A 22,896-nucleotide genomic window follows, 5' to 3' on the forward strand; every position below is an offset into this window, starting at 1 on the left:
AGTAAGTCGTATTTTCTTGCCTCCTCTTCTATTACCCCCATATCCAGTTCTGGGTGTGTAGTTACAATGGCTATGGCAAAACCAAAGGGGATGATGGACGGAGTATTGAACAATGCAAACACTCACCCCCAGTCAACTGATCTGGGTTTAATCCATCATCATTCTTTAGCTCACTCTGCCACCCCAGTTCAGACATGGCCATATGCAAATCAGTCTGACCCTGTGCCTAATGGGAACAGTCCAGCCCGAACTGCCAAGCCATGTCTTCCCTGGACCAGAAACAAGCATCCTGGGACCGGTTTCTGGCTAATCAGCAGTCATCAGCCAGGCTAGCTTGAATCCAGTGGCAAAGTGAGCAAGGGACCCACGTCTGGGCATACCCTGTTAACTTAGGGCGAACAAAGCAAAACCAAAGAGGATGATGGACGGAGTGTTGAACAATGCAAGCACTCACCCCCAGTCAACTGATCTGGGTCTAATCCATCATCATTCTTTAGCTCACTCCGCCACCCCAGTTCAGACATGGCCATATGCAAATCAGTCTGACCCTGTGCCTCATGGGAACAGTCCAGCCCGAACTGCCATGCCATGTCTTCCCTGGACTGGACACAAGCATCCAAAACCGGTTCTAGAATGCTTGGTTCCAGTCCAGAGAGGACCTGGCTTGGCAGTTCGGGCTGGACTGTTCCCATGAGGCACAGGGTCAAGACTGATTTGCATATGGCTGGGTTCAAACTGGAACGGCATGGTGAGCAAAAAAACGATGGATTTAGGCCCAGATCTCTGTACTGGGGTGAATGTATGACATTGTTCTGCATTCTGTCCATCAACTGATGTTTTTGCATTTGTCACCCCAAGTGGGAAGGGTATGCCAGACATGGGTCCCGTGCTCGCCATGCCACTGGAATCAAGCTATCCTGGCTGAAGAGGGGTGAAACCCTGAAACCGGTCCTAGGATGCTTGTTTCCAGTCCAGGGAGGACCTGGCTTGGCAGTTCGGGCTGGACTGTTCCCATGAGACACAGGGTCAAGACTGATTTGCATATGGCTGGGTTCAAACTGGAACGGCATGGTGAGCAAAAAAACGATGGATTTAGGCCCAGATCTCTGTACTGGGGTGAATGTATGACATTGTTCTGCATTCTGTCCATCAACTGTTGTTTTTACGTTACAATGGTTATGTCAACCGCATAGGCCAGAACTTTACTCTCATGGTTGTATCTCACTATTGGGGGAATATTGTGGGCTGCTGCAAATTGCTTAAGAAAGGGGTCTATGTACAGGGCAAATAGGGGGTGAACAGGGGCACCCCTGTCGAGTCCCCCTTGTAATTTCCAGTTGTTGAGTAATTTCACTGTTTATAAGTACACTTGCTTCAGGATCTTTATACAGGGCTGGTACTGCTCTTAAAAACCTGTTGCCCATTCCTTTCTTTTGCATTGTTGCCCATAAAAAGGGCCAGGAGACCCTATCAATAGCATTTTCGGCATCTAAAAAAATGGCTGCCCTAGGGTCTCTTGACATTTGATTTACATTGAATAGGGTGATGACTCTTCGAATATGCTCTATAGTTCCGGGTATAAAACCATGCTGTCCCTCATACACCATTATGTTAATCACCTGTGAGAGCTGTGTGGCCAATACTTTGGAGTAAATCATGACGTCTCCATTGATTGGAGTTATAGGGTGGTAGGAGCCCAGCTCCTGAACAAATTTGTCTTTTTCGGGGAAGACTATGATTTTTGCCAGCGCCCAGGTTCTTGGTGGTGCCGCCCCATATGCTGTCTGAAGGAACTTGGATGTCAGAATTTCTTTAAGTTCCTCTTTAAAGATTTTATAGAATTCTGTGGGGATTGGGTCGGGCCCTGCCGCTTTCCCCCTTGGAAGGTTTGACATTGCCTCTTCAATTTCATCTCATACTATTGGGGACTCTAACGCCTCCCTCTCCTCTTGTGTCAGAACCTCTATCTCACAAGCATCTAAATATCTGCTCATTTGGTCTACCACATACCCTCCCCCTCTCCCCACATCCTCCATAAACAGTGATTGATAAAATCTAAAAAAGGCTGCTTGTATGTCACTAGACTCTGTTATCCACCCTGACACCGGATCATTTATTGACAACATTTCGCAGTGTGTCACCTTTAGCCTTGTTCTGACGACCAAGAAATGACCCACCTTCTCCCCACATTCATACACCTCCTCCCGGTGAGCTAGTGCCTTGTCTATAGTTTTCCCTGATAGCTCCCCTTGAATTTTTGTCTTTGCTAGGGCCACCTCCCCTTGTGCTTCTTTCATCCCCCGGTTTTGTTTTAGGGTCTCAACTAATTTTTCCTCTGCCTTGGCTAGTATTTGCAGACTAATACTCCTCAGATGTTTTTCTTTTTTCCTTTTCCTACTTGAGTACTGTATTGTCGCGCCCCTCACTCCTGCTTTTAAGGTGTCCCATACCACTCCCAGTAGTGCTGTCCCAACATTTCTCTGCAGAAAGTCAGGTATCCATTCCTTCAAGTGGCCTACATAATCTTCGTCTAATAGGAGGGCCCTCTCGAAGGTCCATGCGGAGCTTTCTCAGTGGATCTTCCTTGCTCAAGCTGCAATACCGGTGGGCTGTGGTCAGATAGCACTCTAGGGTGCCGATTTGTGGAAATTGCAAATTATCTCTGTTAGCATAAGCTGAAACTATCTTGTTTGTGGCATCAATTTTTTCAGCTATGTAATTTTTCCATCCTCTGCTGCTCGTCTTTTTCCCTGCCTGTGCTGTCTATTTTAGTTAACTTCCTGACTCAGCTAAAAGCATTATGCCTGATAAAGAGTTTGGAGCTTCCAGACCACCTGGTCTCAGACTCAACTGTCAATCTCTTAGTGCTGCCATAAGCACTCCTGCTCCCCCTCCTACTTTGCTGACTAAGTGATTTCCCATTTGCCCATGTTTGTCGGTAGTTATTCCTGTGTAGGCCTGTACCTTCTATTTGTAACTACATGTTTACCAGTGCAGAAAACTCAGTATAAAAGGCCCATGGTCTGTGTATTCAAGCCACTACCTCCTGGAACACTTGAGGGTGTTGTATGGACGTGGTCTCACTCATGAGAGAATAAACTTGTTATTTGATATTCCAGCTTCCGTGCCAATCTCTATTTTGTTGGTCTAAGGACCCTTGGACAGATAAGGGTGAACCCCTGCACCGGTGGGCCCCTAAAAAGGCTAATTTCCACAGTTTGATTCTACTTCTTCCGAAAATTATAGAGGAGGCAAAGAAATAATCCAGCCAAACGTGCCTCTGGTGTGGGACTGAATAGAAAGTGAACCCATGCTCCTTGGGCCTCTTTAACGACCATACATCCACCAAGCCGTGTACCTGGCATAAGTTGCATAGTGCTTGGAAAACCCTTGGCTTCCTCCTCTTATATCTTTGATCTTGTTCCCATTTGGAATCAAGGTTTATATTAAAATCGCCACCCACAATCATTGGCAAGGGCCAATGTGCCAGTTCGTTGGGTAATAATTCCAATAGAGACGGATCGACGACATTTCTGCCATAAACCGAGCAAAGTGTGAAATTCGGAATCTCTGGGGCCCTCCCATTCACAATGACTCATCGATCTAACCCATCCAAGCGCACATTAAAAAATTGCATTGATTTCTTCTTACATAGTATCACGACCCCCCTTATATGAGTTCCCAGTGACATGGCCCCTACCACCGTGTAGCTCAGGTATTTCAATAAATCTTTCTGAGACCCATCAAGGTGAGTCTCTTGCAAGCAGCCAATGTCTGCTTGCAGCAGTTGCAATCCTTGCGCCACTACCTGCCTCTTTTTAACATCGTTTAGCCCACAGATGTTCAATGTAGCTATATCTAGTCTCCCCATTCTCTTGATTTCATTTGTTTGTCCTGTTTCCCATGTTCGTTATACAAAAAAATGATAATCCTAGCTGCCACCCACTTCAGTACCTTTACCCGCCCCACCACCTCCTTACCTCCACCCGCACCACCCTTTGTGTGAGCCGCCCCCTCTTTCCCCACACCCACCCCCTGCCCTCCCCTTTCAAAAAGGCAATCAGGCATAGCCTTATCGATGTGCGACTGACCCACTGCCCCCCATCTCCCTCGATCCATGAGTCCCCATTTTCTTCTTTTGGCTGCACAGTCTCTATTGTTCCCAGTCTTGTTTATAACTTTTGTAATGTACCAATTTTCTTTTTTCCTCCCCCCCCAATATTTATTTGGGAGGTCCTTTCCCTTAGCTTTTTTCTTTATTTCTTCTAGATATTCCTGCGCATGCACTTCAGAGGTGAAGCTGTGAGTCTGGCCGGGTTTTGCAGGAAGACCTCAGCTCCAAGTTTTTGAAAGGGAGAGAAGAGTTGAATTAGACGCCACCGTCTTTCAACTGTTGCATGTGCGAAGTCTGGACACATAAAGAACGAGACCCCGTTGCTGATCTTTGGAGCATTAGGGCGGGCTTTATCAAATATCAATTGTTGCAATGGAAAGTTACTAATGAAAACCAACATTGCTCTAGGTTTTTCTCCAACGTCCTGCGTTTATTTCCTCCTGAATAAGGGAAAGCAATGGGCCCTCTGTATTTCCATATCCCAATCCCAGTTTGTTTGTTTAGGAAAAGCGTCCTTTAGGAGTTTTACCATGTAGCTTCTGGGGTCATTTCCTTCCAGGTCTTCCGGTATCCCTAAGAAGCGCAGGTTATTCCTCCTCTGGCGGTTTTCGTAGTCTTCCAGTTTGGTCATGACATCAATCATAGCTGCACCTTGTTCCGTGCCTTGCGTCTTTAATGATTCCAAATCAGCTTCCAGTGCCTCTGTCCGCATCTCGACCGAGGTCACGAGATGTGCAATTTCCCCAAAGGTTTTGTTCAGCTTGTGAATTCCTGGACTTTTTTTGCGGCGATCCTGGCTCTACACCCTTCATTTCTGTTTTCTTCCTGCATTTGTTTAATTGATGTTAAGATGGTCAACAGGGAAGGTTCTTTAGTTCCAACCGGCTCGTCTCCTTTCTCAATTTGAGGCCATATCTGTGTGTCAGAGTAATCCCATTTGAGTTGTTTTCTAGTGCTTTTTTAAAGGCTTCCTTTCCTGTTTTTATTCTTGTTCCTTGATTTTTTTCTTTTGTGTTGATTAGGTTGAGGAGCTGGAGCTGGAGCTGTCTTCTATGAGAGAATCCCCATTTGATGACCATCCTCCTGCTCTGATGCCTCAGACTTTTCAGTCAATTAATAGAATTTCCCCCCCCCCATGGCCTTCTGGTGAAAGGTGTCAGCTTGCGCCGGCAGGTTTCTGGAAGTTCCTGGGCCTTGGGTATTGCCCGGGATTTCTTCCTCACAGCTTCCTCCCCATGGCCAACCTCCTTGACGTAGACCCCATCTGCCTTAGGTGTTGGCTGGATCTGCTCTCTTGACCCTAGATCTTTTTCTGCCAGTCCATAAATTAGGTCAACGGGGGTAGGGGTTCCCTGCTTGATTCCAGCTGAGCCTGTCAAGTAGCTCCTGGCTTCTTCTTCCCCTCCTGCATCCTCCTTCTCCTGCTGAGTCTCTTCTGTTAATGTCCTGTCCCCCCTTCATTTTGCATATTAGCCTTTTCCAGGGTGGCCCCTGCCACTGACAGATTGGCAAACCTTGAAGCTACCGTTGGCTGAGCAGGCCTCCCCTCTACCTGTCCTCTCGATCTGACAGCAGTCTGCTTCTTTGTACCGGCATCACGCTTCACCTTACCGGTCCCGCCTCGCTGCTTCAGCTCCAAAGACGCACCATTGAAGTCCTGGGGTTGGCCACCTGTGTGCACTCCGCAGATGCCGGGGGTAGACGAGACACGTCCTCTTGTCTTTCTCCCCACCTTGCGAAGCCATCCGGCGAGTCAGAGGGTTCCTGGCCTGCCGCCAGGTACTGTGCTTATGCCGAAACAAGAATTCCACAAGTACGGTCGCTGTCAGCCGCAGCGCGATCTCCAGTGCCTCCCACCACCGGCTGCATGCTGCGTTGGTTCTCTCAGGCTATGGGGCCACTTGCAGAAACATCAATCCATCGAGGAAGATGGAGGAACAACGGATGCAGTTAGTCTCCCGCCATCTTTGCCGATCTCAATAGGTAGAGACTTAAATGCCAAATAGGTACCAACACCATTATGAATGACCTATATACAGTTATGGATAATATTCAGGCTGTTGATCACAGAAGGCTGAAACACTTGCAGGCCCTTCCAAATTTTAGATTAGTAAACACTTCTGAAATTGTGAGGGATCGTTTCAAGCAGATACCCACATTTGTGGGTTGGGTCAAGGCACAGCAATTTACTATATTTTTATTACTGAGTATTTGGGCCGGATGGTTCTTTCGGGGGCGGAGGTGGAGGGGTGGTAAGTACCAATGAGCATAGTGACCATAAGCCTCTAGAATCGGTACTTAATATTCCTGACAGTAAGTAAATATGCAAATCCCTGAGGCCAACAGAATTGAGCATAAGGAATACCGGGCTTAGGGTGAGTTGGCAAAGAGCCCATATCCCGTCTGTGTTGACTGCCATTACAGGATCCAATTTTTCCCTGATCATTGAGTGCTTACTGGCAGATAACCCCTCACCACCTGAAATTGTATTCACATTTGGAAAACTGAATCATTTTATCAGAGACTTTACCCAGGATGGTTTGACAGTACATGCAGAGCTGCGAATAAAAGGTTACATCTAGCCCTTCAATGGAAATGTAGAAATAAGATACTGTTTGCAGTTGCTAGGTTGAAATACAAGCAATTCATTAGAAATAGAAACTTAGGGGTGAAGGCTGAAATGTGGGAGAAACGTGTTCAAACATGTAAAGAGAAGGATACTTCGAGATTTTGGAGCATTGAAAACAAAGGGAACATTAGTACCTCTATGACTGAAGGGTTAGAATCAGATATTACCCTGGAGGATTGGTTGGACTAATATAAGCGAATGTACTCCCTTGGGGTAAATCCTGGCAAGGACGAGATGGGTGAACCTCCAGAGTTCTCCCTGGAGATTAGATTTGATCTTGAGAAAGTCACAGTGGCTTAGACAGACCGTCCAAAAAGGTGCTGGGGCAAGATGGGGTCCTGATGAACCTTTATAAAGTGAACATTCCTCTGTGAGTACCCATCATCACCAACAATTTTAATGCAGCAGTCTCCCAAAAAAATCCCAGTACCAGTTTTTAGTAAAGGTAATAGAACGGACCCTAGGTATTATAGACCGATCTCTATGGTGTGTTCACTGGTGAAGGTGGTGCGGCGTACAGTTTTGCATTGGATAGAGGACTGGATCAAACAAAATAATATTCTTAGCTTTGTGCAGTATGGGTCCAGAGAAGGTCTTGGGACACAAGAACAGTATCTGAATTTACACCTCCTGATAGAAAAGTAAACGATCGCTCAAAAGAGCTCATTATATCTTGCTTTTATGGATCTTATTAGCCCTTCTGATCAGGTTAATCGTTCTAAGCTCTGGTGCCTTTTATTTATTTTAGTTCTTCCCCATTCGATTGTTAACTTGTTACAGGCATTGCATGCAGGGGTTAATGCATCAGTTAGGTATGAGATAGAGGGCGAGTGCACCAAATCTTTTAATCTGTCTATGTGTGTCTGTCAGGCTTGTGTTCAAGCCCCTATTTTATTTATTAATGAGCTGGACTCTAGTCGCACAGGGGAAGGATCTCCCTAAGGTGAAAGCGAAGCATTTCCCTGCCTTATTTTATGCCGATGATGCAGTTTTGCTTTCATACACTCCTAACGGCCTGCAAGGCCTTACAGGTGCTTTAGTTACATTTATGGATGACTTAGATCTAGAAGTCAATATATCTAAAATGCACTTCATGGTGTGTGGAAAGCTGCAATGTAAAACCAGACCCATGATGATTATGGGACAAAAGATTAAGCGGGTTAGCGAGTTCTCTTACCTGGGTTTCACCTTACCTCCCGTGTCAGTTGTTTGCCCTGTTATTCAAAACATTGTACCGGTTTTAATCACTCTGTGGGAGCCTTATTTGGGCTGGAGTCTGGTCTATTAACTAACTGTGCCTTTACTGGAAGTGTACACACCGAGTATGGCTTTTAGGGCATCTATTTGGGGGTATCAAACTTACAGCAAGAGCAAAAACGCTTTTGTAAGTGTCTGTTTGGTGTTGGCTTAGGTAGCCCCTATTTTCTTTACACAAGGAAATAGGCTTAAGTTATGAGACTTACATGTGCTGCTAGAGCAATAAAGAAATTGGGGAAGCCATGATAGATAACGTATATTATTTTTAAGAAACTGAGGGTATTGAACCTTATCTCTCACAGGTCAAAAATATTTGGCAAAGATCACGCCTGACTAGTTTTCAGTTGGGCTCAATCGGATGTAATCTTTGCTTCCCTTTAGAACAATATGATTCAAAATCTATTTTATTGTGCCCATGTGATAGAACCTCGCTGCAGACACTGATGCACTTTACGTACATATTTTGAATCTTTTAGACATATATATTTATTACCTATTTTAAGAGTTCAGAGCTTTTGACAATGTAGAACAGCGTTTTGCTATCTCTGTATGTTATCTGACCCTGTTTTGTATTTCTCATTAAGGGCATTTTTAAAGGGCGCACTACCTTGATGCCATTCGGTAAACTTTTAACTCCCTTTTTTTATTTACATATAATTTCGTACAATTGATGTTTTACAATGCTCTTTTATAATTATTTTTTAATAATACAATATAGATTTAAAGATTCTATCTATATCTATCTATCTATCTATCTATCTATCTATCTATCTATCTATCTATTATCTCTCTCTCTCTCTCTCTCTCTCTCTCTCTCTCTCTCTCTCTCTCTCTCTCTCTCTCTCTCTCTCTCTCTCTCTCTCTCTCTCTCTCTATATATATATATATATATATATATATATATATATATATACTCTCCACGAATCCCAATCATTCCAGGAAACACTCAGACACCCAAATTGCTGCAGTTAATTTAATGGCAGGGTAAAAAACGACGCGTTTCGGCTTTACGCTTTGATCACGCTCGCAAATATACAAATTCGCCATGATTAACTCCACCTCATCGTCCTCATTAAAGGACGGACTCACCCACACAAGTGCCTATACATAATAGCAACTGTTGCAGCCATTTTTAAATGTTAAAAATATCATTGATTATATCATATATATCGGCCAAGTTTCGATGGATATAAATTGTTGAACCACATTTTGTACATTCATAAATAGATACAAATAAATATAGATAATCCGCTTGTTTGCCGCCATCCGCAACAATATCAATGACGGTCACAGAACGCCAGATAATATATTTCAAAATCTCATAGACTAAAATAAGTCTATTGCATCGTTCTCCATAACCGCACTTCTTTCTATTTGCTAGATGTACGTGTTTAGCATGATGTAAACCTGATGCCCCACCCCTCCGGGTGTGCTAGCTGGCACGTTATTTAGCAAGCACCAGTGACGTAAGTTCTTGTTCGTCACCGATGATTAATATAAGTCTAGTATTCAAATATTCCTGCATAAACCAATACTGCCCAAGTGGGCTTCATGATACAGCAATATAATATATACAATATGTTCCAAACCTCTGCCCCAGTAGGCAAGCTTAATAACCACAATTCAGGTTTTAAAACCAACATTAATGGAGAACAAAACAATTATTCCCAATGAACATAAGCGTCCATGTATAGTCCATGTGGTAATTTCCATCAATCCAACGTTTCTTCTTAGGTTCCAAATTAACAGTTGCAAAAAGTAGTGCCACAACCTGTAAAAAATGATTAAAATTATTGATGAAACAAACTGTTATACAGACCAAAATTTATATATATACTCAATTGTGTAAATGGATTGCCAGTTCTTCGCTTAAATTTAACCCCTTGGGTGCCAAACTCTCCAAATCAATAATATACCGCGATTCCAGTTTTCTCAAGGACAACTCTCTATTACCACCTCTCACACCCAGATTTACATTGTCGATAACCACCATTCAAACCAATGTGTCGTCCTGCATATGGCTTTCATGAAAATGGCGAGCTATGGGGTACTGTCTGTTATTATTTCTTATGGCACGAAGATGTTCCAATACCTGCTTTTTTGCTTGGTGTTTGGTGCTGCCCACGTACCATCTGTTACATGGGCACATTAAGACATATACACAGTGAGTTGTGTTGCATGTAAGATTCTTCTTGATTATAAACTCCCTCTTGTAGTTAGGTACCAACAATTTATCACAGTCAATACTCCCTCTACATGCCTTACAGTTTCGGCAACATCTAAAGCCAGGTGTACCCCTAGACTTGCCTATATCCTGTTCTGTAACATGATTGGGACTCAACTCATCTCTCAATGATCAACCCTTTCTGAATGTGATCTGTGGACTTCTGCCCACATTTTTCTTAAGAAGATCATCGGTAAGTAATACATGCCAATGTTTTTTGAAAATTTTGCGTACCTCGTTCGCCTGACCAGAGAATGTTGTAATGAACCTGATACATTCACTACTCTCCTCCTCTTTCTTAGAGTATAGTAATTCATTTCTGGATTTCTTCTCGACTCTAGAAACTGCTTCATGAATGATCTTCTTACTGTAACCCCTGTCCTTGAACCTCTGACACATGATTATCTCTTCAGACTTATAGGCGATATCAGTGCTACAATTTCTCTTAGCGCCCAACAGCTCCCCGTAGGGGATGCAGTGCACCAGGTTACGAGGATGGCTGCTACTGGCACTGAGAATACTATTTCCTGCAGTCTCTTTCCGAAATAATTTGATCATCAGGTTATTATCTTTGACTTCCAAAAGGACATCCAAAAACTTCCATTGATTTTTTACTGATATGTTCAGTAAACTTCAGATTGAGTCTGTTTATATTCAATTTATCATCAGAGGTTTGGAATATATTGTATAAATTATATTGCTGTATCATGAAGCCCATTTGGGCAGTATTGGTTTATGCAGGAATATTTGAATACTAGACCTTTATTAATCAACGTTGACGAACAAGAACTTACGTCACTGGTGCTTGCTAAATAACGCGCCAGCTAGCACACCCGGAGGGGTGGGGCGTCAGGTTTACATCATGCTAAACACGTACTTCTAGCAAACAGAAAGAAGTGCGGTTATGGAGGACGATGCAATAGACTTATTTTAGCCTATGAGATTTTGAAATATATTATCTGGAGTTCTGTGACCGTCATTGATATTGTTGAGGATGGCGGCAAACAAACGGATTATCTATATTTATTTGTATATATTTATGCATGTACAAAATGTCGTTCAGCAATTTATATCCAACGAAACTTGGCCGATATATATGATATAATCAAGGATATTTTTAACATTTAAAAATGACCACGACAGTTGCTATTATGTATAGGTACTTATGTGGGTGAGTCCGTCCTTTAATGAGGACGATGAGGTGTATTTAATCATGGCGAATTTGTATATTTACGAGCTTGATCATGGCGTAAAGCCTAAACGTGTTGTTTTTTACCCTGCCATTAAATATATATATATATTATCTACTGGCGGTCGCCAGTAGATAGTTATAGTTAGGACCGTGTTCCCATAGGAAATCTGAAAATTCTATTTTGAATAACTTTGGCGCCGGTTGACGAATCCTCGCGAAATTTTCAAACTAATGGGACGCTCCGCTCAGCACCTACCCTGAAAGTCTCGGGGTGATTCGTCAAGCGGGGGCTGAGAAAAAAGGGGGGTCCCAAAACGCGTTTTCCCCATGCATTTTCCCATAGGACCTTTAGTCGAAGGTACAGCCCGAACGGCTGAACAGAATTACTTGAAATTTGGCAGAGAGGTAGTCCTCAGGTCAGGCATGTGTCTTTTGCATATATGGTGTCAATCTGTTCAGTAGTTCCTGAGAAAATTTCAGTTAAAAAAGCACATAATTATCTATAGGCACGCACCGTGCGCGCACCCTAACGTGCGCAGGCGTAATTCTGATTGGTGGTTACATGTCAGTCAACGTTCGAATCGGTCGAAATCAGGAAGTGTCGGCCGCCATTTTCTGTGTTTTGGTTGTGTGATAGTGAAAAAGAAAGGTGGAGAACGTGAAAAGGGGGCAGGGTAGAGAGTTCCTGACGCCCTAGCCTTTGTCAGGGGGTCCCTGAAGGACCCCGAAGGATGAAAAAAACATTTTATTTTTTTTTTCAAAAAATCGCGGGGTGCGCGCACCGTGCGCGCACCGGTGAAAAACGTTAAAAAAAAAAAATATTTAAACAAGCCATTCCATATTACAGGATACAGTCAATCTATAACTATATACATAGGTAGTTTATTGTAAAATAAATATATAAAAAATATAATAATACATACATAACTTAGCATTTAAAAAACCTTACAAATTCACTTAAAAAACCAAAGGTTTCACACACGTTATAGTTAGGAATTAGCATTTAAAAAACCTTGCAAATTCACTTAAAAAACCATAGGTTTCACACATGTTATAGTTAGCTGGACATTTCACTCGTAAAAAACCATTGAAATTCCCCCGTTATAGTTAGTTCAGATAACTATAACTCGCGCGACCGCCACTCTATCACAAGGATGATGTCATGAGTGATGCCACTGACCATGTCATGAGTGATGTAATATGTGACGTCATGAGCAGTGGATTGCGGGCGCGCGAGTTATAGTTATCTGAACTAACTATAACGGGGGAATTTCAATGTTTTTTTACGAGTGAAATGTCCAGCTAACTAAAACATGTGTGAAACCTATGGTTTTTTAAGTGAATATATATATATATATATATATGTATATATACCACGAAATGCTCACTTGCGGGTAAAGAAAGCAGGACACTGCTCCGGGATTCAAAGTGGCTTTATTCAGGCAGTTTGGAACGTGCAAAGAGGTCCGTGAAACGCTTGAGGCAGACGCGTTTCTGGCCGTAAGGCTTTCATCAGTGCCGGATTCACAGGTGTAGTCTCTTCACCTGGAGTACTATTTGAGCCTGCAGGGACCACTCTCAGTAGAACAGTCTCTTAGCTCCTCCTCCTATTCCCAGGTGCGTGCCTCCTCGCACAGCATTTCCGGGCAGGCTGCATTCTGGATCGTGTAGTTTCGTGGAGACTTCATCAAGTGGTGAAGAAAGTCCAAAACACACAGTGGTGTCCCCTATCATGGCGATTAACTACATGTTCCGCCGCTGCCTGCCCAGATGCAGATGATCCGATTTGTGCCACTCGATACCCTTGATCAGGCGTATAAATAGTCCTCCTCTCTCCCATTGCAGACGGTACAGCTCTGTGGCAATATTTCCACTTGGGGGGGCTCTGCGTTAGCAATTTCATTGCGCCATCAAGAAAGTTTAGTTGAATTACGCAGAGCACCTGACCGAGAGTGCGTGTCCTTTGCCGGTTTCAACCATACCGGCTATAAACACCACGAAATGCTCACTTGCGGGTAAAGAAAGCAGGACACTGCTCCGGGATTCAAAGTGGCTTTATTCAGGCAGTTTGGAACGTGCAAAGAGGTCCGTGAAACGCTTGAGGCAGACGCGTTTCTGGCCGTAAGGCTTTCATCAGTGCCGGATTCACAGGTGTAGTCTCTTCACCAGGAGTACTATTTGAGCCTGCAGGGACCACTCTCAGTAGAACAGTCTCTTAGCTCCTCCTCCTATTCCCAGGTGCGTGCCTCCTCGCACAGCATTTCCGGGCAGGCTGCATTCTGGATCGTGTAGTTTCGTGGAGACTTCATCAAGTGGTGAAGAAAGTCCAAAACACACAGTGGTGTCCCCTATCATGGCGATTAACTACATGTTCCGCCACTGCCTGCCCAGATGCAGATGATCCGATTTGTGCCACTCGATACCCTTGATCAGGCGTATAAATACTCCTCCTCTCTCCCCTTGCAGACGGTACAGCTCCGTGGCAATATTTCCCCTTGGGGGGGCTCTGCGTTAGCAATTTCATTGCGCCATCAAGAAAGTTTAGTTGAATTACGCAGAGCACCTGACCGAGAGTGCGTGTCCTTTGCCGGTTTCAACCATACCGGCTATAAACACCACAAAATGCTCACTTGCGGGTAAAGAAAGCAGGACACTGCTCCGGGATTCAAAGTGGCTTTATTCAGGCAGTTTGGAACGTGCAAAGAGGTCCGTGAAACGCTTGAGGCAGACGCGTTTCTGGCCGTAAGGCTTTCATCAGTGCCGGATTCACAGGTGTAGTCTCTTCACCTGGAGTACTCTTTGAGCCTGCAGGGACCACTCTCAGTAGAACAGTCTCTTAGCTCCTCCTCCTATTCCCAGGTGCGTGCCTCCTCGCACAGCATTTCCGGGCAGGCTGCATTCTGGATCGTGTAGTTTCGTGGAGACTTCATCAAGTGGTGAAGAAAGTCCAAAACACACAGTGGTGTCCCCTATCATGGCGATTAACTACATGTTCCGCCGCTGCCTGCCCAGATGCAGATGATCCGATTTGTGCCACTCGATACCCTTGATCAGGCATATAAATACTCCTCCTCTCTCCCCTTGCAGACGGTACAGCTCCGTGGCAATATTTCCGCTTGGGGGGGCTCTGCGTTAGCAATTTCATTACGCCATCAAGAAAGTTTAGTTGAATTACGCAGAGCACCTGACCGAGAGTGCGTGTCCTTTGCCGGTTTCAACCATACCGGCTATAAACACCACGAAATGCTCACTTGCGGGTAAAGAAAGCAGGACACTGCTCCGGGATTCAAAGTGGCTTTATTCAGGCAGTTTGGAACGTGCAAAGAGGTCCGTGAAACGCTTGAGGCAGACGCGTTTCTGGCCGTAAGGCTTTCATCAGTGCCGGATTCACAGGTGTAGTCTCTTCACCTGGAGTACTATTTGAGCCTGCAGGGACCACTCTCAGTAGAACAGTCTCTTAGCTCCTCCTCCTATTCCCAGGTGCGTGCCTCCTCGCACAGCATTTCCGGGCAGGCTGCATTCTGGATCGTGTAGTTTCGTGGAGACTTCATCAAGTGGTGAAGAAAGTCCAAAACACACAGTGGTGTCCCCTATCATGGCGATTAACTACATGTTCCGCCGCTGCCTGCCCAGATGCAGATGATCCGATTTGTGCCACTCGATACCCTTGATCAGGCGTATAAATACTCCTCCTCTCTCCCATTGCAGACGGTACAGCTCCGTGGCAATATTTCCGCTTGGGGGGGCTCTGCGTTAGCAATTTCATTGCGCCATCAAGAAAGTTTAGTTGAATTACGCAGAGCACCTGACCGAGAGTGCGTGTCCTTTGCCGGTTTCAACCATACCGGCTATAAACACCACGAAATGCTCACTTGCGGGTAAAGAAAGCAGGACACTGCTCCGGGATTCAAAGTGGCTTTATTCAGGCAGTATGGAACGTGCAAAGAGGTCCGTGAAACGCTTGAGGCAGACGCGTTTCTGGCCGTAAGGCTTTCATCAGTGCCGGATTCACAGGTGTAGTCTCTTCACCAGGAGTACTATTTGAGCCTGCAGGGACCACTCTCAGTAGAACAGTCTCTTAGCTCCTCCTCCTATTCCCAGGTGCGTGCCTCCTCGCACAGCATTTCCGGGCAGGCTGCATTCTGGATCGTGTAGTTTCGTGGAGACTTCATCAAGTGGTGAAGAAAGTCCAAAACACACAGTGGTGTCCCCTATCATGGCGATTAACTACATGTTCCGCCGCTGCCTGCCCAGATGCAGATGATCCGATTTGTGCCACTCGATACCCTTGATCAGACGTATAAATACTCCTCCTCCCTCCCCTTGCAGACGGTACAGCTCCGTGGCAATATTTCCGCTTGGGGGGGCTCTGCGTTAGCAATTTCATTGCGCCATCAAGAAAGTTTAGTTGAATTACACAGAGCACCTGACCGAGAGTGCGTGTCCTTTGCCGGTTTCAACCATACCGGCTATAAACACCACGAAATGCTCACTTGCGGGTAAAGAAAGCAGGACACTGCTCCGGGATTCAAAGTGGCTTTATTCAGGCAGTTTGGAACGTGCAAAGAGGTCCGTGAAACGCTTGAGGCAGACGCGTTTCTGGCCGTAAGGCTTTCATCAGTGCCGGATTCACAGGTGTAGTCTCTTCACCTGGAGTACTATTTGAGCCTGCAGGGACCACTCTCAGTAGAACAGTCTCTTAGCTCCTCCTCCTATTCCCAGGTGCGTGCCTCCTCGCACAGCATTTCCAGGCATATATATATATATATCTTGCTCCTTGGGGTGTCCAACATGCGGGTCGCACTCGATCCAGCGTGCGCCTTCCCCAAAGCGTTCAGTAGCGTGGGCAGCTGTACGTCTGAATTTAAAAGCACCTGGTCAGCCCGACGCGTTTCGAAATTTTCTTCCTCAGGGGCCGTCAGTAAAGTGCATGAAGGTTACTTTCATCCTACATTTCACTATATCGTGCGCCCAGATGGGCTGTTCCTTATGACACCACACGTTGTGTTTATGGGAGAAGTAGTCCGTTTATTAAGTCCTGAATGGATGCACTTTTTAATGAATGCTCAATCCCCAGGCTCTTGCATGGGCTTCAGACTGCATTGCTACCCCAATCCATCACGCAGGTCTCAATTGTGGGACTCTCTGAATGACGGGTCCCATGACCCCCGTTTACCAGGGTGGTGCGATCCCAGCGGCAGGAATGCCGCTTAAATATCTTGCTCCTTGGGGTGTCCAACATGCGGGTCGCACTCGATCCAGCGTGCGCCTTCCCCAAAGCGTTCAGTAACGTGGGCAGCTGTACGTCTGAATTTAAAAGCACCTGGTCAGCCCGACGCGTTTCGAAATTTTCTTCCTCAGGGGCCGTCAGTAAAGTGCATGAAGGTTACTTTCATCCCACATTTCACTATATCGTGCGCCCAGATGGGCTGTTCCTTATGACACCACACGTTGTGTTTATGGGAGAAGTAGTCCGTTTATTAAGTCCTGAATGGATGCACTTTTTAATGAATGCTCAATCCCCAGGCTCTTGCATGGGCTTCAGACTGCATTGCTACCCCAATCCATCACGCAGGTCTCAATTGTGGGACTCTCTGAATGACGGGTCCCATGACCCCCGTTTACCTGGGTGGTGCGATCCCAGCGGCAGGACTGCCGCTTAAATATCTTGCTCCTTGGGGTGTCCAACATGCGGGTCGCACTCGATCCAGCGTGCGCCTTCCCCAAAGCGTTCAGTAGCGTGGGCAGCTGTACGTCTGAATTTAAAAGCACCTGGTCAGCCCGACGCGTTTCGAAATTTTCTTCCTCAGGGGCCGTCAGTAAAGTGCATGAAGGTTACTTTCATCCCACATTTCACTATATCGTGCGCCCAGATGGGCTGTTCCTTATGACACCACACGTTGTGTTTATGGGAGAAGTAGTCCGTTGATTAAGTCCTGAATGGATGCACTTTTTAATGAATGCTCAATCCCCAGGCTCTTGCATGGGCTTCAGACTGCATTGCTACCCCAATCCATCACGCAGGTCTCAATTGTGGGACTCTCTGAATGATGGGTCCCATGACCCCCGTTTACCAGGGTGGTGCGATCCCAGCGGCAGGACTGCCGCTTAAATATCTTGCTCCTTGGGGTGTCCAACATGCGGGTCGCACTCGATCCAGCGTGCGCCTTCCCCAAAGCGTTCAGTAGCGTGGGCAGCTGTACGTCTGAATTTAAAAGCACCTGGTCAGCCCGACGCGTTTCGAAATTTTCTTCCTCAGGGGCCGTCAGTAAAGTGCATGAAGGTTACTTTCATCCCACATTTCACTATATCGTGCGCCCAGATGGGCTGTTCCTTATGACACCACACGTTGTGTTTATGGGAGAAGTAGTCCGTTTATTAAGTCCTGAATGGATGCACTTTTTAATGAATGCTCAATCCCCAGGCTCTTGCATGGGCTTCAGACTCATGCACTTTACTGACGGCCCCTGAGGAAGAAAATTTCGAAACGAGTTGGCTGACCAGGTGCTTTTAAATTCAGACGTACAGCTGCCCACGCTACTGAACGCTTTGGGGAAGGCGCACGCTGGATCGTGTTGGACACCCCAAGGAGCAAGATATATATATATGTATTTATATGTCACAAACGGTTCACTTCTCCCGGATTCTCAGGCGCTCTGAAAGGTGCGTAACCAGCGCGGTTGAACCAAACCGCAATTCAATGATAACAAAACCTTATATATATATATATATATATATATATATATATATATATATATATATAGATATATATAGATATATATAGATATTATCTACTGGCGGTCGCGAAGCGCACCGAGCGCCCACAGCGCGCGCAGGTTGTGCGCACAGTGAAAAACCAGAAAAAAAAATAAAAAATAAATACATAACTTAGCATTTAAAAAACCGTACAAATTCACTGAAAAAACCATAGGTTTCACACACGTTATAGTTAGGAATTATCATTTACAAAACCTTGCAAATTCACTTAAAAAACCATAGGTTTCACACATGTTATAGTTAGCTGTACATTTCACTCGTAAAAAACCAATGAAATTCCACGTTATAGTTAGATCAGGTAACTATAACTTGCGCGACCGCAATCCACAATGTGTAATTTCAGATGTCATCATTGATGTCATGAGTGATGTCACTGACCATGTCATGAATGATGTAATATGTGACGTCATTAGCAGTTTATTGTGGGCGCGCAAGTTATAGTTACCTGATCTAACTATAACGTGGAATTTCATTGGTTTTTTACGAGTGAAATGTACAGCTAACTATAACATGTGTGAAACCTATGGTTTTTTAAGTGAATATAGATAGATATAGATATATATGTGGGGTTTTTAAATGCAATTTCCAAGGATTCAAACTCTTGTTTACATATATGTTGCACGCTTTCTGGATGATGATGGATTCCAAAATGCAATTTCCTTGTATTTTTTTTTTTTTTAGAATGAGTTATGTCTGCATATTGCATGCACTTTCAGCGTAGGGTCTAGGTGTTGTGTTTTGCAGTCAGTTTTATATTAATTCATTTATTGGATGCAGTTGAATTGCGGAATTGATTTACTAGCAGTTTCCTTTAAGAGTCTATCATCCACACAATTTTATTCTGCTGCGGTTTTTATACAGGGTTATTCTTTTATGCTTCTTACGCTTTATCCTTTAGAAATGAGCTTGCATAGAGTTTATTTCAAACAAAATTTCCCATCCACGTTTTTCCAGGCTGTTATTTTCCTAACAAAATCCAATATTTTGCTGTGTACTTTCAGGGCGCCTTATCCATAACTACAACAATGAAGCATTCTTGGTGCAGACTGAAGATAAAACCCTGATAACATTATACCCACAAGATATCATACAGGACAGTGAAGACAAGAGCACGGTTATCCAGGTAAATGGTTTATGAATGAAAGTTATTAGCAAACTTATTTAACACCTAACATCAGCTTCAGTAACCATACTCAGTTCTTTCTAGCGCAGAATGTATCGCTAACCTTTTGATGACTTCCTGTTTTGCCTGTGTTACACATATTTAGTAAGTGTGGCTACAGACGTCTTTAGCTGTATGGCCGATCTGTGGTTACCAGTACTATAAGATAGGCATGGATCGTGCTTTATGTCTGCCCCAGAGGAACCCTACTCCCTTACCTCATGTTTGGATGTATTCTTTCACCATCCATTGCAATAAGTGGCCTATTTTGCATTTTGACGTACACTTAATCATAAAAACATTCAGTTTTTCATCTCATACATGTATGCAAGATTTATCAAAATATGTTTTCTACATCGTCATCAATATAATCTTTTTTGTTAGTGCTGGAGCACGAACCTGACCATAAGATTGCCACCTATATTATTTTCAGTGAGGATGTTCTAAACCCAAGATGGCCATCGACCACCAAGAGCCTTAATATTGCAATACACCTGACTGGCTCTGAGGACCTGTGCCATTGTAATGCATGAGGGGCTATTTACACCCCTTTTCCCTCCCATTGGGCCATCACAAAGTCCTGCATTGTTGTGCTGCTTTTCATGCTTTCATTGTACTCTCAGCATAATTCCTATAACACACAACTATTTGACCCCTGTCGTAAAATGGGCAACAGAGCACATCCCACGACCCTGCAAACTAGGTCCAGGAGACGGCTCTTGGCACTGCAGTGGGCACCACTCACCCCCAAGCAGAGACAGAAGCCTGGCTCAACCCTCTCTGCTCCTCAGTGCAGCATTGGTGGAGGCTGCTGGTAAGCGAGCTCTCCTGGCAGGATTGAGGGTGACTGCACACCCTTCTTAGGAAGCAGCAGGAAGTGTCTGATGTGGTGCCGGTGAGCTGTCCTAAGGCATACCCTTCAGAGAAAATCAGTCAATAAGAAAATAAAATGTTGCTGCAAACGCCCCTGTTTTTGTTGTTCACAAACGTTGACAAATGTGTGCATGTCCAAGTGTTATGTGTGTGTGATACAGGAACTGTCACATCACAGCAGAGAAGGGAGCGCTGGACTCAAGGAAGGAGTATGCAAACTGTGTGGGAGCTGGCACAAGTCATACATGTAGAACCAGTGAACAGCCTCTCACGCCTGCCTCACCATTATATCCAGTGTCCTCTCATTCAACTGACACACAACTTTTCCTGAGCTCGGCATTTCATTTTCTGGATGGTAACGCAAATTCTTATTAACTATTAGTTTTTTTCTCTTTCGCCGTTTCTTTTTTTGTTTTCAGCATAGCATCAAATACATCAGTAAGCAGGACATACAACCAAACAGCTGTTTTGCCCAAAAATGATATGCTTAACGAGTCAAGTGACTTAGTCCCTCTGGACAACGAGGTAAATACATCAGTAAATGTTGTCATATGTCTCAACCTCCAACTACCTCCCAAGCATTCCTTTACAGCGAAGGGGCTGAGCCCAGGCGTGTCGAAGGTCCTATCAGAGGCAAAATAGCACAGTTGATCCTCTGGCAAGAGTGGGGTGGAGGAGAGGAGGCAACCAGCAAAACAAATCGTACCCATCCACGTCCCCAAAATTGTATCAAACTTTTGAGGGCAGTCCCTGGCAGCATAGACTGCAGGTTCAAAGTCCAGCCGTGATCCATATGGTGCCTCCCCTCCAGCACTGTTGAGGGCAGCTGTGCCCGCCACTTTCTAGCAGTATCGTTTTTGGCTATAAACTAGCCATGGCCAGTGAGAGTGCTGTGTGCCAACGTACCTCCAGACTCTACCATTATTCAGAGCAAAGTCAGCTTGGGGGACAGGTTGACGGGCCGCCCCACAAACGCAGCCAGGGACTGCTGGATTTGGCATCAATAACTTCGGATATTGGGACGGTCCTGTATCATGTGCATCAAAGTGCCTTTTGCTGTACTGCATCTGGTTGAGGCCAAGAGGTCTGCCTCCCCATCTTCTGCAGCAGCTCCGAGATGTAACATATTCCGTACAAGTAGAGAAAGTACCCGCAAGTGAGTGGGTAGCAATCTTAGCTTGTCACCATTCATCATCATCAACGGGGCCCAGGTCTACCTCCCAGTGAGTTCGCAGGCGCATCACTGGATCGAGGTGATTAACAATCATTGAGTGATAGAGCTACGAAATACCACCAATAACCAAAGGCTCCAACATGAGCTTAGCCTCGAGGGTGCTGAACTCTGAGAGAAGCATCATCTACCCCCGGAGGGGATCAAGCGTGTGTTGCAATTGAAGACATTGAAAGACCTGTGATTGATGCATGAGGTATTTCCCTTGAATGTCAGTGAATGATTTCATGTATTCTCCCTCCCATATGTTTCCCAATTTCGAGATCGCAATATTGTCCCAGTCCTCAAACTCGAGTGACCTAGGGGCGGAGGGGAGCCAATCATTTTTAGGCTTCTTCACTTAACAAATACAGGGCGTCATTTAAGGCATAAGAAAGCAATTGAGTCACTAAAGGCTAATTCTTCATACTATATCTGCTTAGAAAGCGAAGCCCTCTATCAAATGTGCTGTATGCGCAAGAGTTTCTTATATCAGATGTTCTCATATACTTAACCTACTTTTCAAAACGAAGCATTAGCAAATCCAGTATCTCCATAAATCACCCCAGGTATCGTCCTTACAGCAACTCAGAGAGCAGGAAGGATAAAACTCCACCCTATCAACACCTAACAGCAAAAGATGACATGTCCCAATTGTACACAGGTAATCCACTTTACTCCAATTGTATTTTCTTGTTGCGGTGAAGTGTGTCGCTTTTCTACAGGCACCACCTGACCTAGCTAGAAAATGAAACATCCAGTAACCTACCAAGGATTCCTCCTGGGCTTCTCCTTCTAACAGACCTCCTAAAGATCCTCTTTCCTCAACCTATGACTGTTGTCCCCAAGCACCAGGGATTAAGGTTGTGAACAGGAGCAGGAGGATGGGACATAAGTAATGGGAAAAGGCAGAGAAATCAGAGTAATAAAGGATTCTGGTAATTAATTGGTACATTACATCCTAAACCTAACTTCGTTGCAGTCCTTGCATGTTGAGGTTATACCAGAGTGATATACTTATGGCCTGATTCCAACAGAACACAATCAATTCAAAATCAAGTTAACAAATGTTATAATTAAGTAAATTACATTACAAAAGATGAATTTAGTCTGAAATAATTGCTTCAATAATTGTGGTTTCCAAATCATAGGACCTTTAATCCCTCACATCCAGATGATGAGAGATAAACATTGAAGGAGTCATCCATGTAGCTGCTAGGATGATATCCTTGACACATACCTCCCCAGCTTTTTCCCATGAAGCCGTCATCCCATAAGTGGATTACTCCTCCATTGACTCAGTCATAACAACACCCTGAGCTTCATAGACCATAGACAACTGGAGTTTTGATCCAGTGAATCATGGAGGATGAAGAGACCTTGTTTCACTTTCGTAAAGCTCCAAAATTACAAAGAGTCAGTCACAAAGTCTGAAAGCTGCAGAACAGGATATGTGAA

The 22,896-nt window shown here is 44.6% G+C and overlaps 1 protein-coding gene across 3 annotated transcripts in view; it reads left to right on the plus strand.

Annotated features, from left to right (window-relative positions):
- Positions 1-22,896, plus strand: part of LOC146862826 (uncharacterized) — a 354,446-nt gene that overhangs the window by 255,014 nt on the left and 76,536 nt on the right. For all 3 annotated transcript variants that reach the window (XM_085643304.1, XM_085643305.1, XM_085643306.1), the window contains one exon: positions 19,195-19,316. In XM_085643304.1, the coding sequence (XP_085499430.1) occupies positions 19,195-19,316 (122 nt within the window). The remainder of the gene's footprint in view (positions 1-19,194; positions 19,317-22,896) is intronic.

Source organism: Triturus cristatus, chromosome 2_2 (assembly GCF_964204655.1).
Source record: "Triturus cristatus chromosome 2_2, aTriCri1.1, whole genome shotgun sequence".
Lineage (NCBI taxonomy): Eukaryota > Metazoa > Chordata > Amphibia > Caudata > Salamandridae > Triturus > Triturus cristatus.